Source organism: Eptesicus fuscus, chromosome 20 (genome assembly GCF_027574615.1).
Source record: "Eptesicus fuscus isolate TK198812 chromosome 20, DD_ASM_mEF_20220401, whole genome shotgun sequence".
Taxonomy (NCBI): Eukaryota; Metazoa; Chordata; class Mammalia; order Chiroptera; family Vespertilionidae; genus Eptesicus; species Eptesicus fuscus.
The window spans coordinates 49382958-49400683 of record NC_072492.1 but is presented as its reverse complement, the minus strand read 5'-3'; the positions used below and the strand labels follow the sequence as shown (position 1 = coordinate 49400683).

At 65.1% G+C, this 17726-nt stretch overlaps 1 protein-coding gene across 1 annotated transcript in view; it reads right to left on the bottom strand.

Annotated features, from left to right (window-relative positions):
- Positions 1-17726, bottom strand: part of SEPTIN9 (septin 9) — a 124040-nt gene that overhangs the window by 99652 nt on the left and 6662 nt on the right. The window contains exon 2 of the mRNA XM_054709047.1: positions 6720-6776. Coding sequence (XP_054565022.1) covers positions 6720-6776 — 57 coding nt within the window. The remainder of the gene's footprint in view (positions 1-6719; positions 6777-17726) is intronic.

Genomic DNA, 17726 nt, shown 5'->3' with positions numbered 1-17726 from the left:
GCCGTGGCCAGGCTCACCCTTCCTGGCCGCCTCGGGCCGGCGCCGGCAAGCTCGCTCTAGCTCTCACTGCTGCGGTCGGGCAGCTGCTGCACGCGGCTTCGGCCCTCGGTCCCCCCCCGCCCCCCCGGCCCCGGCAGAGTTTGGCTCGAGGTCCTCTCCCCGCCGTGCCTAACAGTCCAAGCATCCTGGCCACGCGGGGGATCGTTTGAAACCAAAAACCTGGCAGCACCGATCGGCTTGGATGAGACCTGAGTCAGTCACGAGCCAGCGCAGAGGCCTGCGCGGAGGTGGGGTGAGGCCAGGCAGCGAGCGGGGCCAGCCCCCGTCCCCAAAGTGGGTTCCCACGTGGCTCCAGCCTCCGGAGGGCTGGCGGCTTTCTCCCTGCCTGAGTGGTCCCCGCGGGGGGCCGGCCTCCCTCCCTCCAGCTCCTCCCACACCGAACCCAGGACACATGCCGCCCCGGGGAGGCAGCCCCCCGCGCCCAGGCCTCAGCTCCGGGAAACGGCTGTGCCAGCCAGCAAGGCCCCGCGCCCGCGCCCAGCCCGGCCGCGCCCTGGGGTGGGCACCCTTGCCCGGCAGCCCCTTCCGGACCGTGCCCAAGCCGGCGTCGCGTCCAGCAGCCCCCAGACCTGCACCCGGGTTCCCATACTCCGGCCCTTTCTTGTCGATGTCACCATCGCCTTCGAGGGCCCGGGGGGGGGGGGGGGGGAGTGGCCCCCGTCCACAAAGCACATCTGTGTCTCCCGCACCCCCGGGAGGGGACCCAAAAGTAAAAGGGTGCCCGGGCCCCTGAGCCCCCACCGCCAGGCCCGGAGGAAAGGAGCGAGATCAGGGGGGACTGCCGTGGGCAGCAGGGGCTCGGGAAGGGGTCGCAGGGTGGTGCCCGCGGGAGAGGGCCCTGCGGAGGCGGGAGGGGAGGGGTGGCTGCAGGGACGCTGTCTGGGGCCTGGGCTCGGATTTCACGCCGCCTCTCCGCCCTCACCCCCCCCCCCTCACACCGCCATCTGCCGTCCTCCTCCAAGAGCTCCAGCTCCAGGGCCCTGCAGCCTCAACCACTGAAGTGTGCTTCCCTGAGTTATAAATAAGGGGCCCCCTCCCCCTGACCTCCCGTGGCCGCTGCTACCGTCCCTGCCAGCTCAGCAGGCAGCTGGCCGAGACCACCGGGCGGGCGGGCGGCCCGTCTGGCTGCTGCGGCCTCCAGGGCAGGACGGATTCCGGATTCCGGGCCTGGCCGGCTGCGTTCCTCTCCGGAATCCTCTCCCGCTTTTTACGGCCCCTCCATCCCGCTGTTCCTAAATAAATACAGCCCGAGACTCTCTGCCCCGGCACTGCTGCGGGCGGACTGCTGCGGGCGGACGTGCTAGGATCTGGCCGGCCTGTGGCTCGGGAGTCCTTCCAGGTCAGGGTGGACGGGGACCAAGACAACGCAGAGCAGCCGCCCCGGCCGGTGGGCTCCCCGCCAAGGGCCCAGCCTCGAGCGGGAGCATCTCTCCCGGAGGAGGCCTGGCTGCCTGCGCAGCGCGTGGGAGCTCTGGGTACAGAGCCCGGGTCCCCGTGGAGTCTGCCCGGGGCCCCCGCGTGCAAACAGCCCCCAGAACACCGAACACGCTGCCCCGAGCCGCTCTCTCTCTGCCCGCGGGGAGCCCGGCCTGCTGCCTCCCCGCCCCGCCGGGCGCGCCGGGAGTTCCCGGGTCCAGTGCGTGCAAACGGCCGGGCCAGCCTCCCGGCGCGGCTTCCCGCGATGATGTCAGCGCTCTCTCCCGGGCCCAACGTGGCTGCCACGTGTGGCTGCGAGCGCCCGCCATCTGGCCGTGCTCCTGAGGAACGGGGTTCTAATTTGGGTTAAATCACCACATGGGAGCCCACTGCCCTGCGGACGGGGCTTGCCTCCCCTCCTCCTGGGCCTGGAGACGGCACGGCCTCCACAGATGTCTCCCCGAAGGCAAACGAAAAGGAAGGCCGAGCCTCCGTGGAGGCGGCCAATGCGGCAGGAAGTGGAACCCCAAGGCCGCGCTGCTGGGGGGCTGACAGCTTGGGTCCAAGGTACCCTGGAAGGAGAATGCCTTCAGCGATGAGAGAGTGGGGGCTGTGACCCCGGGGCGGCCTGCGCCTGGGAGCCGGGAGGGAGGGGGCAGGACCGAGCGGGGTAAGCACTGGCCTCGGGTCCGAGTTCGCCCTGTGGGGGAAGGACGGCGGGTTCTCCTTTATTTTTTTATCTTGGACCTTTTGTCGGCCTCGTCCCCGCCGGGGTGCCCGCCGGGTGCCCACGGGGGCGTCTTCAGGACGGAACGTACGAGTAACTGTTGTCCAGGGCGTCCCCAGGACCCAAGTCCTCGCCTTCTTCCATGGGGGCGGCGGGCGGCGGCCTCAGCCTCCAGCTTGACCTTGACGCTCAGCCGGGCCTCGCACCCCGGGCCTGGCGCTGCCCCTCTGCCCGTGTCTGGGCATCTCTGACTCCAGTACAGCAGGTCCTGCCCAGACGCTCCGTCTGCCTGGCACAGCGCGTGCCCACCCCCCTCCCCCAGGCTGCTCTCCCCGCTGGCCCGCAGGCTTCTCCTCCAGCCCAGCCCCATCTGCAAGGCTGGACGGATCTCGGCGGCTCCTGTCCCCGCGGCAGGCGAGGTGACCGCCGTGGGCCCCTCAGTCCGCCGGGCCCGGCACGCGCCCCACTCCTCTCGGTTCTCCCGAGCCAGCTCCTCACGGCGGCCGGTGCCCGAGGGAGGGCAGCTGGTTGTGCCCACGTGGCCCTCCTCCTGGAGGTGCTTCCTGAGCAGCAGCCGCGTGGGAGGCTCCTCCCCGCTCCAGCCGCCGCCGCGTGGCGCTGGGGTCATCCGTGACCTTTCCGAGCCCGCTGATGTCACTCTCCACGCACTCGTGCGGCCGGTGCCGGCTCATTCTTGCCCCGGCGAGCGATGCGGGCCCTGTGCACAGAGCTCAGGGCGTCTGCGCCCTCGGGCCCTCCCGGTCTTGGAGCAATGCCCCCGCTCTGCCCGGGCCTGCTCCGGGGTTGCTGGAGGTCCAGGCGGGAGCCCAGGCCGTCACTCAGGGGCTGCGCGGGGTCCTTCTCTGGGTGCCCCTGTGCCCGCCAGACCCCGCCATCCCCGAGGCCAGGCCCCGGGCCCCCAGCCGCCCCGGATAAGGTGGAGCAGGACACAGAGACCCGAGCCAGAGCGCCCGGTGCCTGCACGGAGCGCGGGGTCCGGCAGTCGGAGGAGAAGCTGCAGTGGGCGCTGAGGCTCACATTCGGGAGGAGGGCGAGAGGCCGAGGCTCAGGCTAGGCCGTTCCGGGCCCTGTGAGCGGCAGGACCGGGGCCTGTCACCCCGTCTCTGGCACAGGGGGGCTCAGCAAACGCCCACTGGGGGGGGGGGCGGGAGGCTCCAGTGGGGAGAAGGGGTGGGTGAGGAGGGACCGAGCCTGACCAAGGCGTGGCCCAGACCACGGGCCGCCCCGCCCAGGGCTGTCTGGGGGTAGAGCGAGTTGACAAGACTTTAACAACCTGTTGACCTGGGGGTGCTTGGGGGGCAGAGGTCAAGGGCCACACTGAGACGTCGTGCTTGAGGACCTGGGGGGATGGCGAGGCTGAGACGTGGGGGAATGAAGAGGCAGGCGTCAGAGGATGGAGGGAAAGTGAGGAGCTCCAGGTGCAGCCAGGACGCGGCCGCCCCTCCCTGCCCGCCCCGCCCCCCCCCTCCAATCACTCCCTCCCGTTTGCCCTCGTGGCCTCACACAGGGCACCTGGCCATTCGGCACATGCCCTGGGCAGCCAGTCTGTGCCCGGCCGCGTGCCCCGTGCCCTGGAGAACAGGGAGAGCCTGGCAGGCCCCGCCCTCCCTGCCTGTGCGATGATGAGAGAGGATGAGTGTGTGTCTGAGAGGCCGCTGAGCACTCGCTGGGCGGGGCCCCTGGCTGGAGCAGGGCCACCTTCCTAAGGAAGGGACGCGTGGGGGGGGGGCGGGGCGGGAGCCGGACCAGACAAGCATTTAGGGCAATCCTGCTGGTGTGGGTGCCCCCACGATGTCCGGGGGGGAGGGTGCCCTAGCCCCCTGGGGCTGCTGTAAGGAACCCCCATACACTGAGGGGCTTAACACAACAGCGACAGATTCTCTCCGCCCCAGGGGCAGAGCCCAAAGCCCAAAGCGGGGTGTCCGCGGCTGGGAAAACCCTCCCCGGTTCTTCCAGCTTCTGGGGCCTCAGGCGCTTCCGGCTGGCGGCTCAGCGCTCGGTCCCACCGCCGGTCCCCACGGCTCCTCCGGCTCCCGTGTCTGTGTCTCCCCTCCTACAGGGACCCAGCCGCTGGGGGTGGGGCCCGCTCTCCGACGACCTCACCGCGAGGTCCTCCACCCACCACGTCGGTGAGACCTGCTTCGGCAGCAGCCCCTCCTGGGCGACCACGAGCGGGGGAGGGGCGGCACTGCCCGCCCACCACCAGGAACGAGGGCCGGACTGCGAGGAGGGGTCTGAGGAGGAGGCGGGCGGCAGACGGTGCCGGGGAACGGGGCAGAGGGGGCCGGAGGCCGCGGTCTGGGAGCGGCTGCCCAGCGTGGCGGCTGCGGCCCAGGAAGTGGTGAGTGTGGAGGACACGCCGGAAGGGCACTCGGCAGGGCTCAGGCTGGGCGACCCCGTAACCCAGCCGATTCGCCCGAAGGAGCACCCGCGAGGGCACTGTCAGCGGTGCCGGCCACAGAGGACCCCCGACGCGGACCCCCGACGCGGAGACAACGCCGCCCCCTCGCCGAGGAGCCCCGGCCCGGGCCTCAGTAACCGCACCCCGGGCAGGGACCCAGGCGGCAAACCTCGGTGCCCGCTGCGCGAAGAAGGGAAGAGCAGCCGCGGCCGCGGCGACCGGCGCTGAGCGCAGAGGGGCGGGGCTCCCGCGGGGACGGGGCCGTGGCGGGGCCCCCGGGCGGGGCCCCCTGTGCACCGATTTCCAAAGCGGGAGGAAGGGGGGGGCGCACAGGTGTCTCGTTTATCCCTGACCTTCTCCTGCGCCTAACGAGTCTATAGAGCAGGGATGGCGAACCTGTGACACGCATGTCAGCACTGACACGCATAGCCATTTCTGAGGACACGCGGCCGCATGCCGAGGATGAAACATTTGCTGCTCCTGAGGATGAAGCATTTGCGACTAGAGTCTTGGAGTTAGTTTTTTCCTCAAAGTGACACACCACCCGAGTTATGCTCAGCTTTTTGGCGAAGTTTGACACACCGAGCTCAGAAGGTCGCCCGTCACTGCTCTAGAGGAAGACAGAGAACGAGGGAGCTGGCGGGAAGGCGGCCGAGGTGCGGTGTGAGCGAGGGACCGAGAGAGTAACGGAGGAGCCCCGTGTGGGAGGCGGCCCCGAGAGAGGGGCCGGGAGGCGGGGGTCGAGGGAGAGCCCGGCCTGGGCCAAGGTCTCAGCCGCGGAGGCAGAGACACCGGCGGGAAGGTAGGAGAGGGTGTCTCGCCCCCCACGGCCCCGGAGAGATCGCGCGTGTCAGCAGGCGGCCCCGTGCGAACCCAGATCCCGCTCTGGGCTGGGACATCACGCCTCAGGCTTCCAGGCGGAGCTGTGGCCGCGCCAAGTGCTGACGGCACAGAACGGGCGGCTGCGCTCCGGGCAGTGGCCAGGGGCCTGTCCACCTCCCGAGACATCCCGTCCCAAGCGCGGGCCTCGCCCCAGCTCGCCAGGGAGAGGGAGGAGACGGAGCAGACCCCGAGGAATGCCCCCGCCCCCCAAACACAGTAGCGGCCAGGAAGTCCAGTGGTTAGTGACCTGGCCTGGCTGAGGGGGTAGGGACCTGGCTTAACCAAGACGTGAGTCATTCCCCGCCCAGGGCCTTCCGCCGGACGCCACTCGTCCCTCCCACCCCCGGCCCCACCCTGCACCCAAAGGCCTCACCCACACACCGTGTGGTCACCAACGCGCACGCATCACACGCCACCTCACGTCACTCCCACTCCCCCCACGCCCCGCAGAGAGCGGCCCCTCGGCCCCCTACGGGTCTGGGGTGCCCAGCCCCCGGCAGGTGTGGGCCTCTGGAGCTGGACTGGGGGGGAGGTCTGCGCCGGCCCAGAGGGAGGCTCCGGAATCGAGCGCGGAGTTACAGCCACGAGCCTCACGCAGACATTCCGTGGACAGTAATTGAAAACACACAAGGGAAGTAACTCTACACAGACGAAGGAATGAACAGAACAAACCTCATGACGTGCACTTCCAGTGCCAACCGCCACACGGGGCAGTACGGACGGGGAGGTGTCCACCGTCAGCCGGGGCCGGGGCCGGGGAGGGAGTGCGCTCCGGGGCACGCGGCCTCCGCCAGAACGGCCGCTCCGTGAGGGCACGGCCCCGCCTGCCACGCACACCTCGCCCTCCGCTGGTCCCGCCTGGGGCCCGGCACCCAGGGGTCCTCACACGTTTCTGCTGGCCTCTAGGAGCTCGCCGGCTCCCCGGGGAGGCAGTCCCGTCCCCTCTGGCCCCGCGACCGTGCGGAGGGGCCGCCAGAACCCGCGCGGGCCGGGCCGGGCCGCTGGGGCGGCAGCAGCAGGACGAGGAGGCTCCAGTGACGGTCACACCGGGGTCGGGTCAGGGAGGCCGGGAGGCCCGGGGGGAGAGGTTGGGAGGCAGCGCCCCCTCCGCCCTGCCCTGCCCCGGGGGGCCCCGAGGTCGGCAGAGCCCGTGGAGCCGTGAGGGGTAACTGCTGCCCCAGACAAAGGGGCCGAGGCTGAGCGGCCACTTACCTGGGCCAGCCGGGTCACCAAACCTCCGGAGACGGCCGCTGGGGGTCCGCGTGACTCCTAGAGACAAAGGCAGAGGGCAGAGGTCACGCGAGGCCCCTGGGCGGGGGCTAACACGGCACCTCCTCTCTCTGGCCCTGCGGGGGCTCCGGAACCAGAAAGCGGTCCCTTGCCAGGCCACAGGCCCTGGTCCTCCCAGGTGACCCCTGGGCCCAGCAGTCACCGGCAGCGACAGCCACCACCTCCCAAAACACGTGGCACAGAGCAGGCGCGGGGCATGCTCCCCGCTAAGGAAGGGGGAAGCGTGTGGCCGAGGCGCCCGCACCCTAGCACGCTGCCACTGCCCGGAGACCCGGCCACGAGACAGACTCTCCCCGGACCTGGCTGTGCAGCCTGCGGCCCAGTCCCAGCGGCGGGGCAGCTGCAAACGCCTCTCAGACCCCTCAGGCTCAGTAGGTCCAGCCGAGAACTTATTTTTATGTGGTTTTAAAACAAAACATCCGGAAAGAGAGGAGACGGTGTGAGATTCAGCTGCTGGCATCATCCCAGACCCCCCAGGCACAGCCCCCCCAGGCACAGCCCCCCAGGCACAGCCCCCAGGCTCAGCCCCCCCAGGCTCAGCCCCCCCAGGCTCAGCCCCCCAGACACAGCCCCCCAGGCTCAGCCCCCCGAGGCTCAGCCCCCCAGGCACAGCCCCCCAGGCTCAGCCCCCCAGGCTCAGCCCCCAGGCACAGCCCCCCAGGCTCAGCCCCCCCAGGCTCAGCCCCCCCCGAGGCTCAGCCCCCCAGGCTCAGCCCCCCCAGGCTCAGCCCCCCAGGCACAGCCCCCCAGGCTCAGCCCCCCCCAGGCTCAGCCCCCCCAGGCACAGCCCCCCCAGGCTCAGCCCCCCCAGGCTCAGCCCCCCCAGGCACAGCCCCCCCAGGCTCAGCCCCCCAGGCACAGCCCCCCAGGCACAGCCCCCCAGGCATAGTCCCCCAGGCACAGCCCCCCCAGGCTCAGCCCCCCCAGGCTCAGCCCCCCAGGCACAGCCCCCCAGGCACAGCCCCCCCAGGCTCAGCCCCCCCAGGCTCAGCCCCCCAGGCACAGCCCCCCAGGCTCAGCCCCCCCAGGCTCAGCCCCCCCAGGCTCAGCCCCCCCAAGCTCAGCCCCCAGGCTCAGCCCCCCCAAGCTCAGCCCCCAGGCTCAGCCCCCCCAGGCTCAGCCCCCCAGGCACAGCCCCCCCAGGCTCAGCCCCCCCAGGCTCAGCCCCCCCAGGCACAGCCCCCCCAGGCTCAGCCCCCCCAGGCTCAGCCCCCCCAGGCACAGCCCCCCCAGGCTCAGCCCCCCCAGGCTCAGCCCCCCAGGCACAGTCCCCCAGGCACAGCCCCCCCAGGCTCAGCCCCCCCAGGCTCAGCCCCCCCAGGCACAGCCCCCCCAGGCTCAGCCCCCCAGGCTCAGCCCCCCAAGCTCAGCAGACAGGCCCTGGCCCCCGTGTCCTGGCTCTCCCCTGGGTGTGTAATTCGGGGAGCCGGGCTACGAGAGGGAAGACACGGAGTGAGGCCTTTTCTTTTTCCCTCTCAACCACGTTGCTCCGATGGAAGCTGACAAATCCCGAGGCTGAGACGGCTGGACGGGCTGGAGCTCGTGTGCTGTGATCATGGTGTGGCCAGGCCCTGCACCTGTGCCCCTGGGTCAGAGCCACTGCCAGCACCCGCTGTGCCCACCCCCTCGGGGCTCACACAGCCCAGACCCTTACCCTGAGGAGAGGACGGAGCCGGAGGGAGCCCGTCCCCGGGGAGAGCTCACACACACACACACACACACACACACACACACACACACACGGCTCCGCACCAACGACTGGGGCTGGCCAGTCCTCCGCTGGTCAGAGTCCCCTTTGTCTCCAGAGAGCTCTGAGGGAGAGGCCCCGAACTCCTGCACAAACACCCGTTTTACCAGAGCTTATCCACAGAAACCCAATTCCGTTTTCCTAAAACCCGTGCGAGTCCCTCAGGACCCACTTCTCCCCGCGGGCCCTTCCCCTCTGAGCCCAGGATGGGCCCCAGGAGCTGTGAAGGGCTGAATCAAAGTCAAGGGCTTGGGGTGGGGAGTGAGGAGTGAATTCCAGGCTTATCTTCAGAGGAACCGATAAGGAGATAAGCCTCCTTCTGTTCTCCACTCTCTGCCCTTGGCCTTTGCTCCCCGTGGGGTGTGCGCTGGGGGCCTGTGGGGGTGTGGGGTGTGCACTGGGGGTCTGTGGGGTGTGCACGGGGGGGTCTGTGGGGTGTGCACTGGAGGCCTGTGGGGGTGTGGGGTGTGCACTGGGGATCTGTGGGTTGTGCACTGGGGGCCTGCAGGGTATGTATTGGGGGCCCGTGGGGTGTGCACTGGGGGCCTGTGGGGGTGTGGGGTGTGCACTGGGGGCCTGTGGGGGTGTGGGGTGTGCACTGGGGGCCTGCAGGGTATGTATTGGGGGCCCGTGGGTGTGCACTGGGGGCCTGTGGGAGTGTGGGGTGTGCACTGGGGGCCCGTGGGAGTGTGGGGTGTGCACTGGGGGCCCGTGGGAGTGTGGGGTGTGCACTGGGGGCCCGTGGGAGTGTGGGGTGTGCACTGGGGGCCTGTGGGAGTGTGGGGTGTGCACTGGGGGCCTGTGGGGGTGTGGGGTGTGCACTGGGGATCTGTGGGGTGTGCACTGGCGGCCTGTGGGGGTGTGGGGTGTGCACTGGGGGCCTGTGGGGTGTGTACTGGGGAGGCGGACAGACCCTCTTATGATGCCCCAAGTCCACCCCAGTGCAGGGCACCCTTTCCCCACCCAAGGCCGGCAGCTGGGCCGTGGGAACGAGCTCCTGCAAAGGGCCGGACGCTGCAGCAAGGTCTGTTCCCGGCAAAGCCTGGGCCTGGGAGCCAGGGTTCCGGCCCCTTCTCCGACACCCGACCTGCCACGCCCTCTGCCAAGGGCAGGGGCTGCACCCGGCCTGCCAGCCCGTGTGAGGAGCAGGTGCCCCAATACAAAGTGCCACCCAAAGCGGGCCGCTGGCTGGGGCAGCACCCTTGGCCTCTGTTTGGGTTTAGGTTGGGGTTGTGGCCGGGGTCAGGGTCAGGGTCGGGATCAGGATCAGGGTTGGGGGCCAGCTGCAGGGCCGGAAGCTGGAGGCGGCTGGGGCAGCGCCAGGTCCTGGGCCAGAGCCGTGTGTGGAGTGATGATCGGGAGGCAAATCCGCCTCCAGCGCTTCTGGTCTTGGGGCGAGCTCTAGGCCTTTCTGAGCCTCCGTTTCCTCATCGACAAAATGCAGGCTCACGAAAACACTGACTGAGCATCGAGCTCCGCGCCAGGAGCTGGGACACAGGGGCCACCGATGGGACCTGGCGGCGCTCACAGCCCTGCAAGGAGCCCGCCCACAGGGGGGAGGTGCCAGGGCTCCTGCACATGGGAGAGCTGCTCCTCCCGCCCCCCCCACCCCCGCCCCAAGCTGGCCAGGTCCATCACGTGACACCCGTGCTGAGCAAGCACCGACAGAGCCCCCTGTTAGGTCGAGGCATGGGGGAAAGACCACAGCCATGCAAGCACCCGCAAGGTAGATGGTGACGAAGATAACTGGCAGATAACTGGCCCCTTCCCAGAACCTTGATAGCCTTCCCAAACCCCTGCCCGAGGCAGGAATTCCACACTCTCATGCTCTCCACCCTCCCCTCTCCAAACGGCTGTATAAAGGAAGTACCTAAGCCCCTGTTTTGGCGCGAACTCCCCTGGCCCACTCTTGGACCAGTGAGTTTCGCCCGGGAGCGCAAGATTAAAACCTCCCCCCTTTTCCATGGCCTGGACTCTGTGTCTTGTTTCCTGCGTCGCAAACCTTTCATCTGGTGCCGAAACCCGGGTGGGGATTGAGTGTGTATCCCATTTGGGGTACCCCTCCCCACTTGTTTCCGCGGAACCCTCAGGCTTCTTTCCAGCTCGGCAGCGTCAGTTGGTGAGTCCCAGTCCCTATTGATTCCTAGGGTCCTCCGTCGGCGTCTCTGTCCGTAAACCGCGGTCCGCGTCAGAGATTGCTTTCCGGGCGTAGCCCTCCGGACCTTTCCAGGAAAGGTTCTGACCCTGGGGTGTAGTGAAGACGTTCCTACTCCACCTCGGTCTCAGGCCTTTGGCCTCACTCTGATCCCAGGGGGTCGGCGAGAGACGTCTCCCACCATCCCTCGGATTCCGTCCGTAGCCTTGGCTCAACGATTGGGACGCTGATCCTTGGGCCTCGCTACTGACCCTAGGTTTCAAAATGGGCACCAGAAATCCAAAACTGACTCGCAGGCGCCGCTGGGTGCCTGCTCACCAATCTGGCTAAGCTGGGCCTGTCCCGGGATCTGCGTCCTAAACGCCTCGTTTGCTTCTGTACCATGGCATGGCCTCAGTATGAATTGGACAACAGGTCACAGTGGCCTGAACATGGGACTTCGATTTTAACATCCTGACCGACCTTAACAACTTCTGCCAAAGAGCTGGGAAGGGGCTGGAGGTTCCATGTGTCCAGGCCTTTTTCAATCTGCGCTCCCGTCCCTCCCTCTGCTCCTCTGTTCTCTCTGACTCTGTCCTCTGCTCCTTCTTATCTCTGACTACAACAGGTCACAGTGGCCTGAAAATGGGACTTCGATTTTAACATCCTGACCGACCTTAACAACTTCTGCCAAAGAGCTGGGAAGGGGCTGGAGGTTCCATATGTCCAGGCCTTTTTCAATCTGCGCTCCCGTCCCTCCCTCTGCTCCTCTGTTCTCTCTGACTCTGTCCTCTGCTCCTTCTATTCTCTGACTCTGGATCCAGCTGCTCTCTCACTTCCACCCCTCCTCCTCCCGCCGAACGCTTTCGGTCCCCTCCTCTTCCTCCTTCTTCGCCACGGCTCCCTTTCTTCCCCGTGGCAGGTGCTTTCTTGGCAGCACCTAACCTGCCCACCCGCGGCTTCCGCGGCCGTGGGCAACACCACCGCGACCGCGCCGCTCCCTCCCGCGGCCGCCGCTGCGCTTTCTTCCCCGCGGCTGCAACCATCGCCGCAACCATCGCCGCCGCACAGCAGGAGAGCCGCCCGCCCGCCATCCCGCAAGCCGCTCCGAACAGCTGGCTCCCGCGCGCTCCGGGGTGGGGGAGCGGAGGCAGCAAGGGAGCAGGCGTGGGGAGGGCGGGCAGTGCCGCTGGCTCAGGCACAGGACGCCCCGGACAGCGACCGGGCTCGGACCCCCGAGCCCCCGGGTCCGCGGCCCCGCCTCCTCCTCCTCCTCCTCCCCTCCGACTCGCCGGCCTCCCTGCAACAGGGCTCCTTCCGCCCTGCCTCCTTCTGCCCTGCCGTCCGCTCCCTCCCTTCCCCCATCCTCACTCCCCGACCTCCCCAAGCCGTTCCTCATCAGGAACCAGGCTGGGAGTACCCACTAGATACCCCGGAAGGGCGCCAACATCGCGACCAGATGCCTAATAGCCGGCCTACAGGCCGTCTCCCACAGGTAGTTAATTTTGACAAGCTGAGGGAAGTTACTCAGGGACCAGCTGAGAACCCCGCAGTCTTCCTTAACAGGCTGACTGAGGCTCTGACCTTATATACTCGGCTAGACCCTGGGTCCCCACAGTCAGCCCCAGATATCCCAAAAAAGTTAAAAAAAAAAAGGCAGGTGGCCCTCAGACCCCTGTCCGGGATCTGGTGAATATGGCATTTAAGTTTTTCAATGCCCGTGAGGAGCAGGCAGAGTACGCCCGCCTTCAACAGGAGATGAGTCTGCAAACCCAAACCTTGCTACCTTTGGGGCCGTCGGCAGCCACACATGGTCCAAGAGGGACTGTGCGTGGTGGGGGTGCAACGAGAGGATGCTTCCAGTGCAGAAACGAGGGCCACAGTGCCCCCAACCCTGGGCTCCAGCCCAGCCTTGCCCGGCGTGTGGTCAAAGCGGCCACTGGAAAAGTGACTGCCCCTGGAAAAGTGACGGGCCCTCTGCGTCTCAACGTAGAGGGGCCGTCCTTCCAGGTCATGACCCGCCGCTGGCCACGCTGGAACTGGCTGAAGGCTGAAGATGGCAGGACTCGACGACCCATCACCCTCGCCGGGCCCCCAGGTAAACGCTCAAGGTAGTGGGTAAGCAGATCTCCTTCCTGATCATACAGGGGCTATGTCTCTGTCCTTGCCCTCCTTTTCCGGGCCATTGCCCCTTCCACGATCTCGGTCATGGGTAGTGATGGCAAACATGCTCTGGCCTCAGCGCCTTCTCACCCCGCCCTCTCCTCCCTCCCTAGAGAACAACTTTCTTGCTGGCACAGGCTTATCAGAAACTCAGTTCGGAACTCAAGCAGTTAGAGGCCTGTTCCAAGAAGTTTTAAAGTTAACTGTTGACAAGGATTTTAAAAGGACCCACTCACCTGGACGGTCCTGCCCCAGGGGCTCAGAGACAGCCCTCATCTGTTTGGCCAGGCCTAACAGAGACCTCCGACAATGCTCATTAGAACCCAGCACTCTCCTCCAGTATGGAGATGATCTCCTTCTCTGCAGCCCTTCCCTGGACATGTCTCAGAGGCATACAGCTGGCCTCCACTGGTAGGATTCTTCCAGCCTTCACCCCGCAGCCTACCTGACCATACAGCTTGATCCCACGGTTCGGGAATGGCAGCCCTGCCTCCGGGCTCTGGCTGCAGCTGCTGCTCTCACCAAGGAGGCCCAGAAGATTTGCCTCCAGCAACCCTTACAGGTCTTCTCCAGGATCTTCTGTCACACCGGTCCTTATCTCTCCTTGCCCCCTCTCCCATGCAGGAACTCCATCTCCTGCTCCTGGAGAGTCCTGACATCTCCCTAACTCAGTCCCCAGCCCTGAACCCAGCCACACTCCTTCCTGCTGCCTCCACCCAACCTGCAGCAAAGTACTCCTGCCCCGAGGTCGTCAGAGGCCCTCACTCAACCTCGGGCAGGACTCTCAGATCTTCCTCTCTCTAATCCTGGTTTAACTCTGTTTGTGGATGGAAGCTCTTGTCTAGACCCCCAGGGACGTCAGAAAGCCTCCTACGTGATAGTAACTCAAGCGGACCCTGGATACGGCCTTCATCCCTCTTCACCTCGTCCACACTGCCAGAGGCAGCCACAAGTGCCTGCTCCTCCTGCTCACCCCAGGGAGGAATGCGCCCCAACTTTCCTACCCATCAAATGAGGGGACACCTCCCAGGGCAAGACTGGCAGGCAGCTGCTCCGGGAACAGGCTGACAGGTGGACAGGACTGCACACAGTAATTCTCACAACCCCCACTGCGGCCAAACTACTTGACGATCCATCGTGGCACCACCTCTCCAGACTCAAGAGGACCCCGGAGCAGCATGACTTCTATAAATGTGAGGTGTTGGGCCCCACTAAGGTCTGCCTTAGCCGCCCTCCCCCTCCTTCTTCTCCTCCCAGCCTGGGCAACCTACACCCACCCCCACCTGCTTATGTGTGGAGGTTCAAGGTCCGTGAAACCTACGACCAGGACAGCACACAAGTCACCCGGCAGGTAGGATCTCAGGACTGCCCTCTGGCCGGATGCCAGGCGGAGATCCTGATTGCTGTCGACCTCCGGTCAGTGTGCAATGGTGGCCGACCATATGCCTACTCTGCTTACGACCAGCGGAACCCAGACAGGTGTAATCGAGACGTCAACACCTGTGGGGGTTGCCGCTGGTCAGGCTGTGTCATCCATGATGCCTACAATGAGGTCAGGTCTGGTCCCTTTTTCTGGAAGGACGGGACCTTCAACATCAGGGTCCGGGACCCCTGGGACCAGCGATGAGTTGCGGGCGTTATGGGAAAACTATATGGGGGTGGTTGGAGCTCAACCCCTTCAGGGACCATCTACATCTCCCGGGAATATGTCATGGCCCAGGAGGCCCAAATCCAGGTCTCCAAAAGCATCCTACAGGCCGAACATTCCCTTAAAGGGAAGCTGCCTGATTCCCCCCGGGTAGAAGTCCTGTCTTCTTGGCTCCAACTTATCCAACACACTCTACTATTCCTTAACGAGACCCATACCCTGCCCAATGTCTCGCACTGCTTTTTATGTGTCTCTCTCCAAAGACCTTTGCTGGCTGCCGTCCCACTCATGACTCCTTCAGGAACCCAAGGACATGGTGAAAGTCAGTCTCCTCTGACTGGCATTCCCCTCTGGGAACCCGAAACTCCAGAACCCACCTTACCCCCACGGATATGCTACCAGACCAGCAACCCGGTAACTGTGGGACGGGTCACTTGGCACTGTACCCAAAACCACACTGCAGCCAGTCCCACCAAGGCCAGCCCAGGTACCTTCTTTTGGTGCAACGGCACCTTAAGCAACTGCATAAACTCCTCTGACCCCGGGCCTTGCTTCGGGGTCACAGTAGTTCCCCAGCTAACCCTGTATGGAGAGAGCTTGCCTGGTTGCTCCCTTCATCCCACCCCTGGGCCCGCAGGGCCGCCTTCCTCCCTGTCATGTTGGGGGTAGGTATCGCTGCCTCAATAGGCCTCGCTGGGGGGTCCTCGGGAACAGCATAATCTCTGCTCAGGATTTCAATGACAGACTCCAGATAGCCCTGGAGTCTACTACTACCTTCTCAGCCTCCCTGCAGCGGCAAGTAACATCGGTAGCCAAAATAGCCCTGCAGAACCGATGGGCCCTAGACCTTCTTACTGCGGAAAGAGGAGGAACCTGCATGTTCCTTCAGAAAGAATGCTGCTACTACATCAACGAGTCCGGAGTGGTGGAACAGAACGTGCAGACCCTGACTGAGCTGAGTGAAGAATTACGTGCAAGACACTCCGGGACAGCTCTCTTTAGAGCCACCTGGATCCTACCCCTGATTGGGCCCCTTATTCTCATCTGTGTCTTTTTTTCCCTAGCTCCCTGCCTCCTCAAATTCATCTGCTCCGGATCGCAGAAATGTCTCCGGTGACTGTAAACCAGCTCCTGCTCCATCCCTGTACTCGGCTGCCCCTCAACCCGCCTCTGCCTGACCCTGGCCTTTAACATCCCCCACCCTCTTCGCCCCTGGTCAGCAGGAAGTAGCCAGGACGATTTCGGCGCCCCCTATCACCAAAAAGGCTGGGATGTTAGGTCGAGGCATGGGGGAAAGACCACAGCCATGCAAGCACCCGCAAGGTAGATGGTGACGAAGATAACTGGCAGATAACTGGCCCCTTCCCAGAACCTTGATAGCCTTCCCAAACCCCTGCCCGAGGCAGGAATTCCACACTCTCATGCTCTCCACCCTCCCCTCTCCAAACGGCTGTATAAAGGAAGTACCTAAGCCCCTGTTTTGGCGCGAACTCCCCTGGCCCACTCTTGGACCAGTGAGTTTCGCCCGGGAGCGCAAGATTAAAACCTCCCCCCTTTTCCATGGCCTGGACTCTGTGTCTTGTTTCCTGCGTCGCAAACCTTTCACCCCCCCTCATCCCCAGGTGGGCACCTGGACGCTGGGTCCCCCGTGTAAAATATGAGACAGTTAAACCTGCATTTCATGTAAACAAGGGGTACGTTTAAGCTGAGCACATCCCTCCATCTGCACCCTCCCGGCTCTCCTATGATGGGCAGGAGAGCTGGCCTCTGCAGTCCCAGGTCTGCCGGCTTAGGGCCGGGTTCCACCAATGGGAGGCTTCGCAGGGGCCACAGGGGAAAGCAGGGGGAGCCAGGCTCGGCCTTCCCCCTCTCGGCCTGGAGAGTTTCCCCGCAGCAGGTCTGTCCTTCCTGAGACTGCGGCCCCTGCCCGGCAGGCAGGTCCCATCAGGTGACTCTGGTCCTGGGCTCTGGGAACCAGACTTCCTCCGGGGTCTGGGCTCCGCCCGCCAGCCAGGGAGAGGGACCAGACCTCAGGCCAGGGCGCTGGCCTTCCCGATGCCAAGGACAGCTGGGACGTCTCCATGGCGATAAGCAGGTGGATAATCAGGGCAAGTGGCATTTTCTTTTCTTTTTTTTAATATATTTTTATTGATTTCAGAGAGGAAGGGAGAGAGAGAGAGATAGAAGCATCAATGATGAGAGAGAATCATCGATCGGCTGCCTCCTGTACGCCCCCTACTGGGGATCGAGCCCGCAACCCAGGCATGTGCCCTTGGCCGAAATTGAACCTGGGACCCTTCAGTCCGCAGGCCGACGCTCTATCCCCTGAGCCAAACCGGCTAGGGCGCAAGTGGCATTTTCTGTTCATTAAACCTCCTCACAAGACGCTGCAGTAGAACTGGTGTCTGGTTCGGGGCAATCCCAGGAATGCTGGGAAAGGGAGCATCACGGGCCATGTTTCCCAAATGAATGACCTGGAGGAACCCCCGGGGCCAAGCAGCCCCAGTCCCACAGCTGAGAGCGCGGCTACTGTACCGCCAGCCGCCCAGCAGCCCCGCTCGGGGTCACGGGCCACGGCAGCAGGCAGAGGGCCAAGGTCAGCTGGTAAGAGGACGGTTAAGTCAATTCAGGGACAGCCACTCTGAAGAGCCATGCAAGTTAAAACCCCGGACTCCACGCGGGAGACCGGTTCCCAGTGAAAAGAGCGGGGTTAAAAATGGTTTCCATGCGTCTGCCTGCACCGAAGGCTCTCGGGTTCCATTCCCGTCAAGGGCATGCGCCAGGGTTGCAGGTTTGATCCCCAGCACCCGGTGGGGTGCAAGTGGGAGGCAACCAATCGATGTGTCTCTCACATCGATGTTTCTCTCTCTCCTTCCCTCCCTTCCATTCTCTAAAAATCAGTGGGGCCCGGCCGGTGTGACTCAGTGGTTGAGCATCAACCCATGAACCAGGAAGTCCCAGTTCGATTCCTGGTCAAGGGCACATGCCGAGGTTGCAGGCTCGATCCCCAGTGGGGGGGCAGCCGATCAATGATTCTCTCTCATCATTGATGTTCCTATCTCTCTCTCCCTCTCCTTTTCTTTCTGAAATCAATAAATATATATATATTTTAAATATATTTTAAAAAATCAATAGGGGAGCCCTAGCCGGTTTTGCTCAGCGAATAGAGTGTCGGCCTGCAGACTGAAGGATCCCAGGTTCGATTCTGGTCGAGGGCACAGGCCCGGGTTGCTGGCT